Here is a 17,762-nt window from a genome sequence, read left to right as displayed (position 1 = left end):
GAGTGGCTGCAGTCTGATGGCTGTCAGATGGCGGGTATTCTTTCCTTGCTGAGTTTCCTCAGGGTTTACCAGCTCACGTTGGAGAGCTGCAATCGCTGATGACTGTGCCATCCTTTGTTTACTGATATGGCAGGAAATATTCCATTTCTCATCCCCCTTTCTTTATTCCCCCAGTCCCTGGCAACCACTACCTGCTTCCTGTCTCTATGAATTCGCCTACTCTGGACGTTTCATATTCATGGAAACATACAATAGGTGGCGTTTTGTGACTGGCTTCTTTCACTTACCATCATTTTCAGCGTTCATTCATGTTGTAGCATGTATCAGTACTTCGTTCCTTTTTATGGTTGAATAATATTCCATTGTATGGATCTATATCTGGTTTACCCATTCATCAGTTGATGAACTTTTGGGTTATTTCTACTTTTTTGGCTACTGTGAATAATGGGGCTATTAACCTTCCTACATAGACTTCATTTTATTTTATTTTTTGCGGTACGCGGGCCTCTCACTGTTGTGGCCTCTCCCGTTGCGGAGCAACAGGCTCCAGACGCGCAGGCTCAGCGGCCATGGCTCACGGGCCTAGCCGCTCCGCGGCATGTGGGAACCTCCCGGACCGGGGCACGAACCCGTGTCCCCTGCATCAGCAGGCGGACTCTCAACCACTGCGCCACCAGGGAAGCCCCTACATAGACTTTTGTGTGGACATATGCTTTCATTTCTCTTGGGTAGATACCCAGGAGAGGAATTGCTGGGTCATGCGACAACTCTCTCTGTGTTTAGCTTTCTGAGGAATGGCCAAACTGTTTTCCTGAAGTGGCTGCACAGTCTTACATTCTCACCAGCAATAGGTGATGGTTCCAATTTCTCAAGATCCTTGTAGCACATTCTCTTTCATGAGTTATCTCTGCATGCACACCACAACTCGCCTTCGATTTAAACTCCTGAAGTGCATGAACTGCACTGAGATTGTCAGAATAGCAACCACAGCACACGGCAGGTTCTGAGTAAATCTCAGCTGTTAGTTGGATAAACTTTTTATTATAATCACTACAGCTCCTACGTAGAGGCCTACGTTAGGAGAATATACGGGTCTAATTTCACGTCTTCCAAAGACACCTACACATAAACCCTACTGCCGTTTATTGGGCCCTTACTGTATTCTTACCATATATGACGTAATTTTTCAGAGGAGGAAACTGAGATTCAGCTTACTTGTCCAAGTAATTAACAGCAAAGCGGAAATTTAGACTCAGATTTTCACTGAACCACATTGCCCTTCACAGTGAAGGAATTCTATTTTGCAGGAAAGGTGGGAGGGGGAGAGGGAGAGAGAGAGACACTTATTAGAGGACCTCCGTTTTCTATCTATAAACTCCCCAAAGGAAAGCACCAAGGTTTTACTTCTTTCGTTAGCTCATAATGTTCACAGTACATAGTAGTAACTCAAAAAAAGTATTTCTGATTATATAAAATTTGAACAATGATATAATGACTAATAAGCTAAAATCTAAAAGTAAGGTATTGTCGCCGGGGGGTGGGATGAATTGGGAGATTGGGATTGACATATATACACTATTATATATAAAATAGATAACTAATGAGAACCTACTGTATAGCACAGGGAACTTTACTCAATACTCCGTAATGACCTACATGGGAAAAGAATCTAAAAAAGAGTGGATGTACGTATACATATAACTGATTCACTTTGCTGTACAGCAGAAACTAACACAACATTGTAAAGCGACTATACTCCAATAAAAATTAATTTAAAAATAAAAAAAGTAAGCTATCGTTAACCACGGTCTCGTTCAATTCACTATTGCGGCTATATCTGACAATATACGGTAAGTATCTAACCACTTGCCAAAGGCCATAGCCAGGACTATATCTCGTTTAAATCCCCCAAAGTTGGCCTATGTGCCTCAAAAACGTCACCCATGGGAACCACAGAAGCGCTGATTCTCCAGCTATTAACCCTGCGCCCAAGACACTGCCTGGCGCCTTCAACTGGCATCGGATGTCAGAAAAGCGGAACTGGCTGAAGAGACCTTTGCCCCTAACCAACATGGCCGCTCTGAGGCCTCAGGCTGAGGGCGGCAGAATGAGGATCATGTGAGAAGAATCCCGATCCTCTATTCGCTTTCTCTTCCGGACGGCGGGGGAAGATGACCCACGTGGGCCGGCCTTAAAGGGCCCATGTCTAATTCCGCCGGAGCTCCGCCCTCGTTGCCGGGCGGGCCGGGCGCGGAGCGGAACGGCGGCGGGCGGGGCCGGCACTCCGAGGCCGCGTCTCCGGGAGCCGTGGTGACCGCAGCCCGGTGCGACGCAAGCCCGAGGAGGTTAACCGCCCAGTCGGCGGACGGCAGAGCGCGAGGATCCCGCGCGAGCCCGGCACAGCCGGCGGGGGCGCACGGCCGCGGGGATGGAGGACGGTTTGGCCGGGCCCCGGCTCGGGGCGGCGGCCGAGGCGCGAGCGCAGCCCGGGGTGACGCTGCGGCCCTTCGCGCCGTTCTCGGGGGCTGCCGAGGCAGACGAGGGCGGCGGCGACTGGAGCTTCATCGACTGCGAGATGGAGGAGGTGGACCTGCAGGACCTGCCCAGCGCCACCATCGCCTGCCACCTGGACCCGCGCGTGTTCGTGGACGGCCTGTGCCGGGTGAGGGCCGGGCGGGGCGGCCGTCGGGCGGAGGGCGGACACTTGTTGCCGGGAGGAGGCAGCGCCGAGGTCCTGCCGGCCCGGGGCAGCCTCTCCAGCCGGGCCGCCGGCGGGGCGGGAGGCCACCCCCGGGGACGCGGCGACGTCCCCGGCCGCCCTGACGCGGTCCCCTCTGTCCCGGTTGGGGTGGGGGCGCGCTCCCCGAGGTCCCAGGTCCCCAGCACCTGCCGGGCCGCGCGCTGCGCGCCAAGGGGTAGCCTTTCACCTGGGCTAGTAACCCCCTCCTAGCGACGCTCCAGTCCCCGGGTGTTAACTCGGGTGGGGAGGGGGGCGACGTAGTAGGAGACAATCGGAGGATGAATTAGCTCCCCGAGCGGCCGGGGAGCTCGTATCGTCACCTGGGGGCTTGGACCGTGCCGGGCACTTACTCCTTTGAGGAGGGGGTCGCCTCATTCATGGGGAGGAGGAAACAGACGTTGAGCGGCGACGTGACTCAGTGTTACAAACAGGACGGCGTCTCGGCATTCTCAATCTGCACGCCTGGAAGCAAAGCCAATGTTTGGGTGAGGATCCGCGGTTGCTCATTATCTTGCACTTGGCCAGTTTTGGTGGAATGGTGTTGGGGGGAAGGGGCCCATTTTCTAGGCCTTTAGGATATTTAGTCTGGAATCTTGCTCCCTGAAGGGGTGACAGGAGACACTCAGTACAGGGAGAGTTGGATTTTTTTTTTTTTCCTCTACATCCCCAGGGTTTAGACATGTTGGAGAGAGAGGGGGCAGGTATGACTAACCAAGGGCGGTGGGAAGGAGGAATTTATTTGGAATCTGCAATTAGTGTGCAGAATAAAATTTGGACAACGTAGGCGTTGCAGAATAAAGCCTGTCTTTGAGAGAGATGCCCCATTAGGAGAGCAGCTGTCAAAGAAAGTGCTGCTTTCAGTGCTTGGCTCTGAGTCTGCATACTGTCAATGAACTGTAGTCAGGGTGGCTGCCAAGAGGAACACCACTGTGGAACAGAGAATGGTGTGCTTAAGACCCATTTATTTATAATGTAGAGGCTCATCTACTCTCGGGATTTACAGGGGCTGTGTGCTTAGATGAGGTTCCATGCGTGCTTTCTAAAGGAACCATTGGCACAAATACAGGGTCTCACTCATTTTACTCTCCAGCCTTTTCTCTTCTTGAGGCTAAGGTCTAACAGCATATCAAGTCTCTTTCTTAAGGGTCCTAGGCTCTCATGCTAAAGAAACAAGATCAGATCATGTAAGATGCTGCTTGTTTGCCTAGCAATTCATAGTTTTACGGTCTTCCCAGTGTTGGGGACCATCCTGAAATTGCTTTGTCTGAAATGTTGCCCCCTTTGGTAGCTCTTCATGTTAACAAATATGTGTGGAGATTCTGCTGTGAGCCGGGCACTGTTCTAGGCTCTGAGGGCACAGCAGTAAATAAAATAGCATTCCTGTTTTCAGGGCTGGCATTTTTGTTGGGGAAAACAGACAGTAAACAAATAGCAAATTTGTTAAGAGATGTTGGTGCTATAGGAAAAAGTTGGCCTTGGAAGATGGGGGGGAAGGGGAAGATTGCTGTTGTACATAAAATGATCAGGGACAGGCTTACAAGGTGCTGTTTTGAGCAGAGACAATGGGCTGGCATTCATTCACTCATTCACTCATTCATTTATTCTTTTGCTGTTTATCGAATGCTTACTATGTTCCAGGTACTGTTTTAGGCCCAGTGGATAGAGTGATGAACACAGTGAGCTTCCTGCTTATGTACTAGCAGTTGAGGAAGAGATAGACAGTCAAAAAAAGTAAGTGAACAAGGTGATTTCAGATGGTGGTCAGTGCAGTGCAGGACATACCCAGGATGATGTGATCGGGAGTGACCAGGGAGAGGAGAGGGACTGGGTGGTATCAGTCAGGGCCTAACAGGAACCCAGTGATATCAGTCAGGGCCTAACAGGGACCCTACGGTATCAGTAAGGGCCTAACAGGGACCCTATGGTAACCAAGAACTGGTTAACTGGGGCAGGACTGAGGGAGTCAGAGGGAGTGTTGGGAGGAAGTCGTATTGCTGGAACCCTAGGAGAGGAGCCTCTTGGCAGGAGCTACAGACGTGGAGGGATGGAATTGAGATGCTGAAACCACGAGTTGCAGGTAAGAAATACCCCAGCTCGCCCCAGCTTTCTGATCTCGTTGGCAGAGCCCAGCTGGCAGCCAGGAGGCCAGGGAGTCCAACCAATGCAGTCCGTAGGTGGGTCAGCCTTCCAGGGCCCAGAGAAGAGTGGAGAGAGCAGAGAATGGCTCTGGGATCAGTGCAGGTAAAGAGGACGTGCGGAGAGGGTCAGCATGCGGCCGCTTTAGACTGAGTGGCCCCGGAAGGCCACTCTGCACAGCTTGGACTTGCCTGGCAGGAAGAAGCTCCTCATGTAGATTTTGTGTGGCCGGTGTCCAGGCAGAGGGAATAGCGAATACAGAAGTTCCAGTGCAGGGATGAGCGAGTGTGCAGAGGGCGCAGTGAGGGCAGTGGTGGTGGCCGAGGTTGACGCAGCCGGGGAACGGTTCCACGGGAGCCTGGAGGCCCTGGGAGGGATTCGGATCCTGTTCTAGTTGCAAAGCTAGGTGGAGAATGTCTTTGGGGAAAGGAGGTTGGTTGGGCAGGAGAGGAAGCAAAGAGGCCCCTTAGGAGGCTCTTGACTTTGGTTGTCAGGGGAGCTGTGAAGGTGTCTGGACTAGGGTGGAGACGTGGGAGACAGTGCCTGTCCTTTCTATTCGGGGGTCAGGAGCCTCAGAATGCGGACAGGGGGAGCTCCGTGCCTTGGTTGCCCATCGCCAGGGTCCTGCAGAGACCGTTGGTAAGCCTTCCAGTAGAAAGATAAATTTCTCATTTAGCTGAAACCATTCCTCCAGGTGGGAAGATGTGGCTTCTGAGATTTCAGTCTGACGGCCTTATTATTTTGAAGGCCATTCTTATTAAAGCTGGAGTGTCACCTTTGGGTGGTGTAATGAAGACATGATTCTACTTCAGGTCAGTGGTATCTGACCCTTGAGTCGGCGGACCATTGACCGCATTGCCGACAAAAGTCCCTGTGCTGGTGGTGTGGCCACATCCTCTCTTTAACCAGTCTGTTGGAGGATCATCTGGGTGAGTGATGGTGTCTTAACCTGTTAGGGCTACGGTAACAAAATGCCACAGATTGGGTGGCTCATAAACAATAGAAATTTATTTCTCACAGTTCTGGTGGCCAGCATGGCTGGGTGAGGGCCCTCCTCTGGGTTGCAGACTTCTCGCTGTGTCCTCCCACGGTGGAAGGGATGGGGTCTCTTTTATAAGTGCGCTAATCCCATCATGAGGGCTTCATCCTCATGATCCCTAATCACCTCCCAACAGCTAGTACCATCACCTTTGGGGGTGAGGACATCAATGTATGAATTTGGGGGAAACACAAACATCCAGATGGTGGCAGATGGTGTGAAGGAAAAAGGCTATGTCAGTGTTCTTTAGGTGTGTTCATATCAGTCTCTAACCTTAATTGTAAAGTAAAGAAAGAAATTGACCTGAACTGCCAATTCATTTGGGAATTTATATTGGAAGCCCGTTTTCTAACTGTAACAGTTGGATCTGATATGTAAAATTTGTTTTTGTTAGCTGGATCATCAAATTATTATAAATAATTTATAATTAACATGTTCATTAAATGTTTATCTAAAAAATAACTGAAACTGTATCGTCATTAATTTCAAGCAATATTACTAGAGAGATTCACACCATTACAAATGAATGCAAACTTTTATTGAAATAAGGTTATTTTTGGTTGTACAGATATTTGCTTAGCATATTCCATTACTGTACTTATTGTGAACATTTTTTCTTTTTACTGAGAAAGCAAAGCAGTGCTTTGAACCGGTAATTACATGTGCTTTGGATTGTTGGCAGTGGTTCGTTGGTTCCCTAGAATTAAAGGCTCCTTCAGTTGTCCCCAAGCTAACCAGAAAGTTAGAGTTCTCAAATAATATTGTTAGTTTCCAGGCAGTAGATATAATTTCATAGAGTAATGGAAACGAATGCCATTTTTCTGTTGTCTGAGACCTGAATGTATATTTGATTGACAGCTCTGCTAGTGACTCACCTTTCTTAAAACAAATGCCCACATAAGATTTATGATACTGGCGTGACTTTCTTTTCAAAACATGAAATATTCTGATAAGGCATGAAAGGTGGTTGAGGGGTGTCCTTAAATTCTTTGTATCAGTGAAGACCCCTGAGAAACTCTCATGCCCAGGCCTCTGCAGACCAATTCCAGTCTCAGGGGCTGGGAACCACCTGGAACGCTCCCCAGGGTGAGTCTGATTGGGAGCCAAGGTTGCGGACCATTGTCTAGCCAGAAGGGGTCTAGCCTGACCAGAGTCATTGTTGTATCATGAAAGGATTATTGAATAATTGATCATTGGTTCCGCTTTCAGCCAGATCTGTGCCTTGATTTCCTCTAGTCCAAAATGGGAGTCAGGCCCCTAGTCGGGAGCCTCCCTTCTCCTAAGTGCCGTTTGACCTTGTGGCTGGAAAGCAGAATGACCGGCTGTCAGCCTGAGAGCCCAGCCTTTGGGCGGGTGACACACGAGATAAGAACACATACCTGAACGTGGGGTCGCCTCGGGGCTTTTGTACACATCCTCTCGTGCTGCTGCTTGCTCTCCACCAGACGTCAGGTCCCGGGCTCGTCCCCCCAAAGCATGTATTTCGGTAGACAAGATATCACTCAGTAGCAATTTGATGATTGAAATGTTTGAAGCTCCAAGGTGGCACAGCTGAGATGCATAGTTTCCGCCTGTATGGTTGTATATGCTTGGCCGTGTATCCGCTTGTTCCCATCACAGTGTGTTGTAAAATGTGACATTCCAGCAGGATGGTGACAGTTGGGAGTTCTATTACAGTGTAACATCCCCGCCTTCCTAGGCCATTTTCACTTTTCATCCTAGTGTCACAGGCATGTGGTTTCTGAGACTTAAATTAAGCATAAAATGTCCCCTGAAACCTCCTCAAGTGTGGAGAGATATTAAACCCAATATGGTATGGTTTCATTTATTTGGGAAAGTTCAGAATGTTGTAAGTTTAAAAAAACAAAAACCTGCATATTCTAAATGTGCAAAGTTTACTTTAGAAGTTATCCACTATTTCCCTAATTTTAGAATTTCTGACTCTTAAATCTATCTATCTATCTACATATGTATATATATTTTTTTAACGTCCGTGAGGTTCTTTTGATCTCTCCTCTCCACTTCCCTCCCTAACAAGGGTTTGGTCCCCTTTTCAGCACCATCCATTGCTCAAAGCATTTCTTCTTCAGTAGCAATAGCTTTCGACGTTATTGCCAGCAACTCCCAAGACAATTACATAAGGGAGCCAAAAAAAGAAAAAGAAAAAAAAAATAGGCTTTGTGATAGAATAGCTAAAGCAGAGGCTGTTTGATTCCAGTGTTTATATTTCAGGCTCTATTCTTTCCTTCTTTCCTTTCTAAAAATGTCATCAGATGGCACAGTCTCCTCTTTTGCATACATGCCACTGAGGGGCCTATTTGCCCTGTTCTGTGAATGCATCACTCCTGTTACAGTGATTGCAGTTGTGCACGCATCAGTGTGTGTGTTGGGGGTAGGAGCAGGGAGGGGACTCCTCCGTGTGCGTTTTCTGTGCACAGTTGTTAGGACCCATTTCAAGGGCTGAGGGGGAGTGCCGGTCATTTGAAATACAATTCAATTGTGACAGAATGTTTTCCTTTGTAAATATGAATCACTGTCCAAACATGGGGACGCTGACAGTTAATGAGACAGTAAGTGACTCTGCTCTATTCTCTGAGCAGTGATGGGCTATACCATGGCCGTAGGAAGTAAAAATAGCTCTTCTACCCTTCTTGGGCAGAACAGAAACATTTTCAAACTTGAACATCAGGAAAATATTAACTCCCTTAATTCAAACTTTGACGTGGAAGAAAGGGTTGGCTTCGTGTTATGTAGATTTCAGTCACTGTAGAAATCCTTTATTTGATTTAGTTGGTGTCGAGTGTTTTTGTTTATATTTTTAACCTCTAAAGATTTCCTTGGGTTTAAAATGCTCACATTCCCCTTTGAAGTGTGTCCGTGCGGAGGCGATGCAGCACGGTAGTTAAGGGTATGAATCTGAAGCACACCTTTACCACTAACACCAGTGTGACCCTGGGGAAGCTGTTTACCCTACCGTGCCTTCACTTCCCTACCTGTAAAATGGAGGTGCCAGTAGCACTAACACCTTATGATGCACATAAAATGCTTGTCCCAGGGACTAGGACATAGTGAACACATAATGTAAGTTGTGTATTATCTACTGCTGTGTAACAAACTAACTCAAGACTTAGTAGTTCAGAACAATAAACATTTATTACCTCACAGTTTCTGTGGGTCAGGAATCCAGGGATGGCGTATCCTGGTGCCTCTGCCTCAACATCTGCAACAAAGTACCAGCTGCAGTCTCATCTGACGGCTCAACTGAAGGAGCGTCTGCTCCCAGATTGACTCACGTGGTCTTTGGCAGGATTGCATTTCTGGTGGGTTGTTGGACTGAGAGCCCCAGTTCCTCAGTGGCTGTTGGCTAGAGGCCCCCCTCAATTCATAGCCACACAGACCTCTGGCTTCCATCAGAGCAAGGGAGAAAGGGCATGCAAGATGGAATGCAGTTCACAGTCTTCTTGTGACCTAATAATCTCAGAGTGATATCCCACCACTTTTACTGGATTCTCTTCATTAGAAGTGAGTCAGTAAGTGCAGCTCCCACTCAGGGGGGTGGGGGGCTTACACCAGGGCGTGAGTCCTGGTAAGTGGAGATCGCTGAGCCCATCTTACAGGCTGCCGACCACCAACCGTTACTACTTATTAGGACATTTTCTTCCTTGTAAACTTTTCTGACTTCTTGGAGCAGTTAATGTTCAGAAATGTTTATGAAGGTATTTTCTCATCTGATTTTTTTAGCTTCAGCTCTATAAAGAATACAGTTTTAGACTCTACTACTTAACATAAAATACCTCATTGATAGGTTTATAGCTAGGTTCATAGCAAAAGCTGTCAGCCACTACACTTCTGAACCAAGAGCTCAGGAAACTAAAGCTTTTTTATGTTGAGAAGGTTCAGTACTTTTCCTTTCATTACTAATTTCAGCAGGTGCAATGTGAAGTTCCCACGTGTAATCATAATTAACACCATAGGAAGAGGTGTTTGAGGTTGGCCTGAATTCAGAATTAAAAGACAAAAATGTTATTTGATTCAGAAAGCTAATTTTGGATTTTTTTCATGCGACATAACAATAGCTTGTTTTACTTTATTACCTTTTTAATTTTTATTAACTTTTCTGCTTTACTTTACAGATAATAAAATAGTTTCTATTCATTAATGTGAAGTGCTTTATGTGTAACATTTATCATTTCATCTTTTTATAAGAACTCTGTGAAATAGGTACTATTATTCCCATTCTGTGGACATGGAAACTGAGACCAGAGGAGGCCGAGTAACCTGTCCCAGATCACATAGCCAGTAAGTGCTGGCCCTATGATTCAAACCTGGTTTTAGCCAACTACAAAACCTGTGCTGGAATCATCTTGTATGCAGTAATGCACATGAATTTTTCATATCTTTCACAGCTTATTTAAACCCTAGGATATCTCTATGAAGAAAGTGCTTTTATCCACAGGAAACTGAGGTTCATAGGAGTTATAACTCTGTTATTCTCTAAGCCATTTATTTATATTTAACAGATCTATTTGAGTGCGTTTTGTTGATGATATTCTCGAATTCAAGCGGAAGGCGGTGCCTGGGCGCTGGAGTCAGGCAGACCCGGATTTGCATCCTAGCTCCACCACTTCACTCATTCATTCATTCATTCAACAAGTATTTCTGAGGGCCTCCTGTGTTCTGAGCACCGTGCTGGTTGCAAGGCCAGCTGTGGGACCCCAGGTGAGTCAGTCAACCTCCCCAGGCTTGGTCTCCCCCATTGCAGAAGGAGGACAATAAGCCCTACCCCACAGTCACGGTGAGGTCAGTGTGAGGGGGCTGCAGCGCCCTTGGTGAATGACAGACACGTCTCTCCCTTTGTGAAGCTCACAGGCCAGCAGGGAGGACACACACTTTTTAAATTGTGTGTGTTATGTAAATATAACCAAAGAGCTTAACAGATCCATAACAAACCACACGTCCTTGGGCAAGATATTCACCCAGACCTCAGTTGCTTCATCTATGAAGTGACCGGGTTCAGCCCGGATCATCTCAGCGAGGTCACTTCCAGCTCTTCTGTCAGTGGAGCGCTTGCTCCCCTACAGACCTTTCCCAGTAGGAATTGACTCAAGGAGAGAATCTTTCCTAGCGTGACTCTAGTTCTCTTCCATCCAGCTTCCCAGCTCCTACCTGCAGGGGAGACAGAACTTTACCTCTGTCCATTCTAGGTTTTCAGCTGTGGCTCTTTAACGAAAAGGTGGGTCACAAGAGAAAAACAGAAGTCATTAATGCGTGCAGTACAGGTCAGGTGGGAGAACCCTCATCATGACGTGGAGGCTTAGAACTTGGCTTATGTAGCCTCTTCGGCAAAGAATAAATTGATAGAGAAATGGCAGGAGGGAGGAGAGCGGTTTCAGGCTTCCACATGTCAGCACACCGTGGGGAAGTAAATACGTGGGAGGAAACTGATGGGTGCGTTTGCAGATTCCTCTGTAAGAGTCTGGAGTCATCTCCATTAAAAGGGGCATTTATATCCCACCTATAAGCAGAAAAGAGGGACAAGATAGAGCTTTCTTGCATGTGTGCTTCAGAATTGCATTCAGCTTCAAATACCTTTTATGTCAGAGAGGCATATTTGGGGGGTGACATTCTGGTTTCCGCCATCCCCACTCTCATGCCTTTTCCTGCACTGGTCCGTGGGAGGCCTGTCTGCTGGTTTGTGGGAGAAAGGAGGTAAATTTCAGTCACTTACACTTGTGTCTGCAATTGGTCTTGGAAATTTCACCCATCGGAGAGGAACCTGTGTCAGAGACCATCCAACTGAGGCCAGCGCCGATTCTGTCCAGTTGCCATTTGAGGGTTTGCCAAATATATGACCCTACAAAGCCAGAACAATTGAGTGAAACTTTTTTTTCCTTAAGTTTTTCCATTATTGGGAACTTTTCCCAATCACCTGACAGCTATTTCTTATTGATACGGTGACAGTACGTCCCAGTTTGTCCATCTGGTTCATGCCTGTTGTCCCGGGAAGGTTACTAGTAGTCCGCTCCTTCACTCTTAGGTTTGGGTCATCAATTATATATGTAGTTAGTAATTAAACAATTCAGGGACTTCCCTGGTGGCGCAGAGGTTAAGAATCCACCTTCCAGTGCAGGGGACATGGGTTCGAGCCCTGGTCGGGGAAGATCCCCACATGCCGTCGGGCAACTAAGCCCGTACGTACACCACAACTACTGAGCCTGCGCTCTAGAGCCCGGGAGGCACAACTACTGAGCCCGCGCGCCACAACTACTGAAGCCCGTGCACCTAGAGCCCGTGCTCTGCAGCAAGAGAAGCCACCGCAATGAGAAGCCCACGCACTGCAACGAAGAGTAGCCGCCGCTCGCCACAACTAGAGAAAGGCCGCGCGCAGCAACGAAGACCCAACACAGCCAAAAATTAATAAATTTAAGAAAAACAATTCATGAGAAGCACCCTGTTCACTTAGCACATACTGTTTGTCAAATATTTTATGTACATCATTTCATTTCATCCTTCTTACAGCTTTCTAAGATAAATGCTATATTTGCCCATTTTATAGATGTGGAAGGCTTCTGCTCCCTTTGCAAAACTCGTCAGCACGTAGAATCCCATGGCAGCTGGGCGTCAGACTCTGGGTGCAGCTACAGAACCGTGGCAGAGAGGACCTCAGGCTCAAGCCTTCAACTTCTCCAAGGAGGAATCTCAGAGCAGTGGCCACATTTCCTCAGGGGAGCTCACTAGATATTGGCAGAACTAGAATTTTCTCCCGACCCGCTGGTTACATTGCTCATCTAATTTCCTGTGAAATGATGTCCTCGCCTGCCACACCTCCCACCCCGTGCAAAGAATCCGGAGCATGAGGCAATGAGGAGGACAGCTAGAGCCCCGGCAGCTGAAACAGGCAGAACTGTCTCCTGTGCCACCGTTAGGGGGCTGCTGGAGAGCAGGGTACCTATGGTCCTTCCTGGTGGAAGGGCAGAGGAGGCTGTGCGAGAGCTAGTCCAGGGCTGTTCAAACACCAGCGCCTGCCACCAGGGGGAGGTCACCTCACATAAGTTCTGCGATGGAGTCTGGTGGTTGCCTTCGACTTTATTTCAGGCATCACAGACAGAGCGTGCGTTTTCGGAGGGAGAAGTCACTCCTTGTGCTGCAGGAGAAGCTATTATAATGATAAGTGTGTAGCTGGAACTTTAAACAGGAGACACACCCCCCTCTCTTCCATTCTCCCAGCAGAAAGCCAAGGGAGGGGACTCTCCCTGCTGCTGGGCAATGGGACCCCCTTTGGTTAGAACAGGAAACAGGGACGCTGTGCTCGCCTCAGAGAGTGACCCTCTTTCACTGTGCCTAGTACACATTTGTGACATTCTCTGCCCCGTGCTCTGATTTTTTGTGACTTACTCGGACTATGACTCAAATGATCAGCATAAAGAAATGTAAAGAGGGAATTCCCTGGCAGGCCAGTGGTTAGGAGTCAGTGCTTCCACCGCCAGGGGGCCCGGGTTCAATCCCTGGTCAGGGAACTAAGATCCCACAAGCCAAGAGGTGTGGGAAAGAAAGAGAGAAAGGAAGAAAAAGAGAGAGCTCACTCAGATGAAACAAACACTTCACTTCAGAGATAAGGGGAATTTTCTGAGCTGTCTTCAGCTATTAGGTTGCTATGGTGATTACTTTTAAAAGGCAAAGCTTGTGCTGCTGCAGAGGTTGTCAGCCCCGCGTGGTGGACCCTGTCCTCGGATGAATTACCTGCCGCCCAAGCCATGTAGTGACAGTATTCTTCTGGGCTGGAGTCAGGATTTGAGGGAATTCGGGTAGATCTCAGCTCTGCTCTCATAACCACTTTTGCGCCTAAGCTGCAGATCTTGGATGGTGATGGAGAACCCTCAGGTCTGGGTCAGCAGTCTATAAACTACTAAAAACAGACCACTCATCAGCAAAACTCACTGGGTTACAAACAGTTCATGAACTGGCCTGGAGACCCTTGCAAACGTTTGGCAACATCAGGGTTGGTTTGTATCTGTATCTCTCTTTCCGGAACAGCCCAGTCCAAGATATATCTTTCAAACTCAACCACCTGTTTGACCCTGACACAGCATTTCCAGAGTGGATTTCATTTTTAAAATCAGTTCTGAATTTGTGTATTTCTTCGAAGTGATTCATAAGTGCCCATAATGTGCTGTGTTATTCAGTTATCTCCTTGACATATATTTGGGAAATACCATTAATGGATCTTCAGAGACTTTGTAACCTCCACGTTCGGAGTATTTCAGTTATTTACAACATGTTCGGGATAATGACCTGGTCCTCAGCACCACGAGCCTGCCTGAGACGGTGGCACAGGTTAGGTGGATGGGGATAGAGAGGTTGTATGCTGAGGGGATGACTTCCTGCATTTGTTGGGAGGTAGTTGTGCAGAGGGCAGAATGGAGATTCGTGCTTCAATTCGTGGCCTGGAATGAAGCAGTAGCAGCTGGGCCATGGCTGAGATTCTGAGCACATTCTTTATATCATAAAACAAGGGCTGGGCGGTCCTTCACCTTACTAGGATGCCTGTGACATTAAATACAGCAGGACAGTGTTTGTGATAGAAGCTGAAGGCAGGAGATGCCCTGAAATGATTTATTTAGTCTTTATCAAGGACTTCGTTTTAATGTCATTGACTATATGACTAGAGATTTTATAGTGAGTAGCCATTTAATTTTTGTTCATTTCATTTCCTTTCTTTTCCTCCTTTGTTTTCTCCGCACAGGGACTACATTGGCAAGATCACCTACTTGTAGGTTTTCTTCTTGCTTGCTACTTATCTCATTTTTATGGCTTAGCTGAGAGTGAAAATGTATAAGACAATATACACATATTACCTGTGAGTGCCCACCTTCTTTGTGGACAAATACCTACCTTTCTTTGGAGTTGTGCATGTTAAAAAGGCAGTAAGATGCAGTAGTTAGGAGGGTGGACCCCTGAACCAAGTCAGTCTGAATTCAAATCCCAGCTCTGCCAGCAACTAGCTGTGTGACCTTGGGCAAGTAACTTAACTTCTCTGTGTTTCAGTCTCTTTGTAAAATGGGATAATAAAAGTACCTACCTCGTGGGGTTGTGAAGATGAAAAGACAACATATAAATAAAGGGCTAAGGATAATACCAGGCTTGTAGTAAGTATTTTGTAACTGTTAGCAATTTTATTTAAATGATTATTAAAATGCAGGGCCTACAGTATCTGTATTGCTTACTGCTATAATCCTGTGCCTAGGACAGTGCCTGCCACATAGTAGGCACTTCAATATTTGTGCAGCAGTGGAAGTAAAACACTAACATAAAAATAAAAGTCTTGCTCTTTTAAGTTCATTAAATATTAAGCCTTATTTTCCCAGGAGTAGCTTTAGGCACTTCCAGAAGTTGCATAAACTATCTCAGGCTAGAAGGCTCTGCAGCTTTAAAACCATGGCAGCGATTGTGTGTGTGTGTATGTGTGTGCACGAAATTAACAGGCTGAGATGTTGCTGAGCATTTAGAGCTGTATTATACCAGAAGACTAGCATGGCTCGTTATCACCTGTAATGCTTAGAAAATCATGTCTTAACATGAATGAGCGTTGCTACAAAGTCGAAAACAAATTAAAAACCTAAACCCTTTAAAAAATAAATCTCGGGCTTCCCTGTGGCACAGTGGTTAAGAACCGCCTGCCAATGCAGGGGACACGGGTTCGAGCCCTGGTCCGGGAAGATCCCACATGCCGCGGAGCAACTAAGCCCCTGCGCCACAACTACTGAGCCTGCGCTCTAGAGCCCGCGAGCCACAACTACTGAGCCCGTGTGCCTAGAGCCCGTGCTCCGCAACAAGAGAAGCCACCGCAATGAGAAGCCCGCGTGCCGCAACGGAGAGTAGCCCCCGCTCGCCACAACTAGAGAAAGCCCGTGCGCAGCAATGAAGACCCAACGCAGCCAAGAATAACTAAATAAAATAAATAAATTAAAAAAATAAAACTCAATAAGATAATGGTTTTTACATAAAGTTGCTCTGGAGCATAAAATCATTATTTATGGTGGTAAGAAATCCTAGGCTTCCCAAGCACAATTTTTTTAAAAAAATCTATAATTGAGAAATAAATGTCATGTTTGCTGGTGAGGTTTTCCCCTCCCTGCCTCCCTATTCTCTCTCTCTCTTTGCTTTCCCTCTTTCCATTCTCTCTTGTTGTTCTTAGAATGACTTTTAGGGAGTACACAGATCTTTTCAGAAATTCATTGTCATCTGCTAAATCCCATCTACCGGCCAGCCTCTAGCACCCTTGATAGAAGGAGGCTGGTCATTCTTTGCCAAATCTCATCCTAAGAGGGCAAAATCAACCTGTGATCTTCTTATCTCTGAATGCTGCCCTGTTTTCCACTACGTTGTACCAGGAGAGGTGACCTTCCTGAATGAAACGCATGCTGTCTGCTTCGTACTCAGCGGCCTGCTGTGCTTTTAATTAAATGAACCAATCTTTAAAAACTCGAGTCTTATCCCCAAAGCAGCATGGCACTCACAGTCTGTCCCCGGGTCAGACATTCCAGATGGTTACATCATAGGGTGGCACCAGTGGGGACTGAAGATTGGATCAAGGGGCTTTAGCATGGTGTGATCTGGGCTCATCGTTCTTGGAGCCATTTCTCTGTGCTTTTGGTCCAGGATAACTCAGCCCTTATCCAGCCTTCTAGCCAGAGAGTACAGCCATGACATGCTGACTTTGGCAAGACGTTACCCACCACTCTATTACGTCTACACTGTGCTGGGGTAAGGGTATATTATGTCACTGGGGAAAACTTTCTGAAGATCACAACTCATAATGAGTATTATTTGCTGAGTACCAACTATAGGTGATCACATTTGTCTAGATTGCTGTGTGCTTTGAAGAGTAATTCATTGTAAAATTTATATTTGATTGTTAAAGTGTTAACTAAAAATTCCTCATCCTTTTCTCTCAACCTGTTTCTTAGAAATAACCTCTAAGTTTTATGTGTACTCTTTCACGCATATTCTATATATGCCATGTGTATATATTTATAAATATCATATTACATGTACTCTTTTGCTACTTGCCTTCTTAAAATATTGTGGACATCTTCCAACAGACTCAATGGAGTCTGTTCTTTTGATGACTGCCTGGCATTTCATTATAAGAATGTAACATAATTTAACCAGCAATTCCTACTGATAAACATTTAGTTTGTTTCTAGGTTGTGGGTTTTTTTTTTCCTATTTTAAACAATGTCGCAAGCAGCATCCTTATACACGCCTCCCCAGGTATCCATGGGGGACCAGTTCCATGACCTGTGGATACCAAAATCTGCAGATGCTCAAGTCCCTTATAGTAAATGACATAATATTTGCATATAACCTATGCAGTGTAAATGCTCTGTAAATAGCTGTAGATGCTATGTAAATAGTTGCTGGAGAACAGCAAATTCAAGTTTTACTTTTCAGAACTTTCTGGAATCTTTTTCTTCCAAATGTTTTTGATCCATTGTTAGTTGAATCTGCAGGTGTGGAACCCGAGGATCCAGAGGGCCCACTCTGCATATATCTTTGTTTACTTGTGTAAAAATGCTTGCAAGATACATTCCTAGAAGTGAAATATCTGAGTCAAGGGTATGGCTGTTTTGCATTTTGATAGATCCTGTGAATTTGCTATCCTGAATGTTTATGCCAATTTATATTACCACCTGCACGGCGTAACAGTTCCCCTTTTCCCACATTCTTGTCAATACAAGGGATTATAAATCATTTGGGATCATTGCCACAATCTTTGATAAGTGAAAAATAGTATCTCTTTGTTTTCATTTGCTTAAGGTTGACCATCTTTGATTCATATTGGTC

At 46.4% G+C, this 17,762-nt stretch overlaps 1 protein-coding gene across 1 annotated transcript in view; it reads left to right on the top strand.

Moving 5' to 3' along the window:
- Positions 1–2,248: 2,248 nt before the first annotated feature.
- RCAN1 (regulator of calcineurin 1) overlaps positions 2,249–17,762 on the top strand; it is a gene marked incomplete at its 5' end in the record, with an annotated part of 95,634 nt that continues 80,120 nt past the window's right edge. The window contains one exon of the mRNA XM_079923035.1: positions 2,249–2,662. Within this exon, the coding sequence (XP_079779161.1) occupies positions 2,429–2,662 (234 nt within the window). The remainder of the gene's footprint in view (positions 2,663–17,762) is intronic.

This window comes from Stenella coeruleoalba, assembly GCF_951394435.1.
Source record: "Stenella coeruleoalba genome assembly, chromosome: 5".
Classification (NCBI taxonomy): domain Eukaryota; kingdom Metazoa; phylum Chordata; class Mammalia; order Artiodactyla; family Delphinidae; genus Stenella; species Stenella coeruleoalba.
This window is presented reverse-complemented; position numbering and strand designations above follow the sequence as displayed.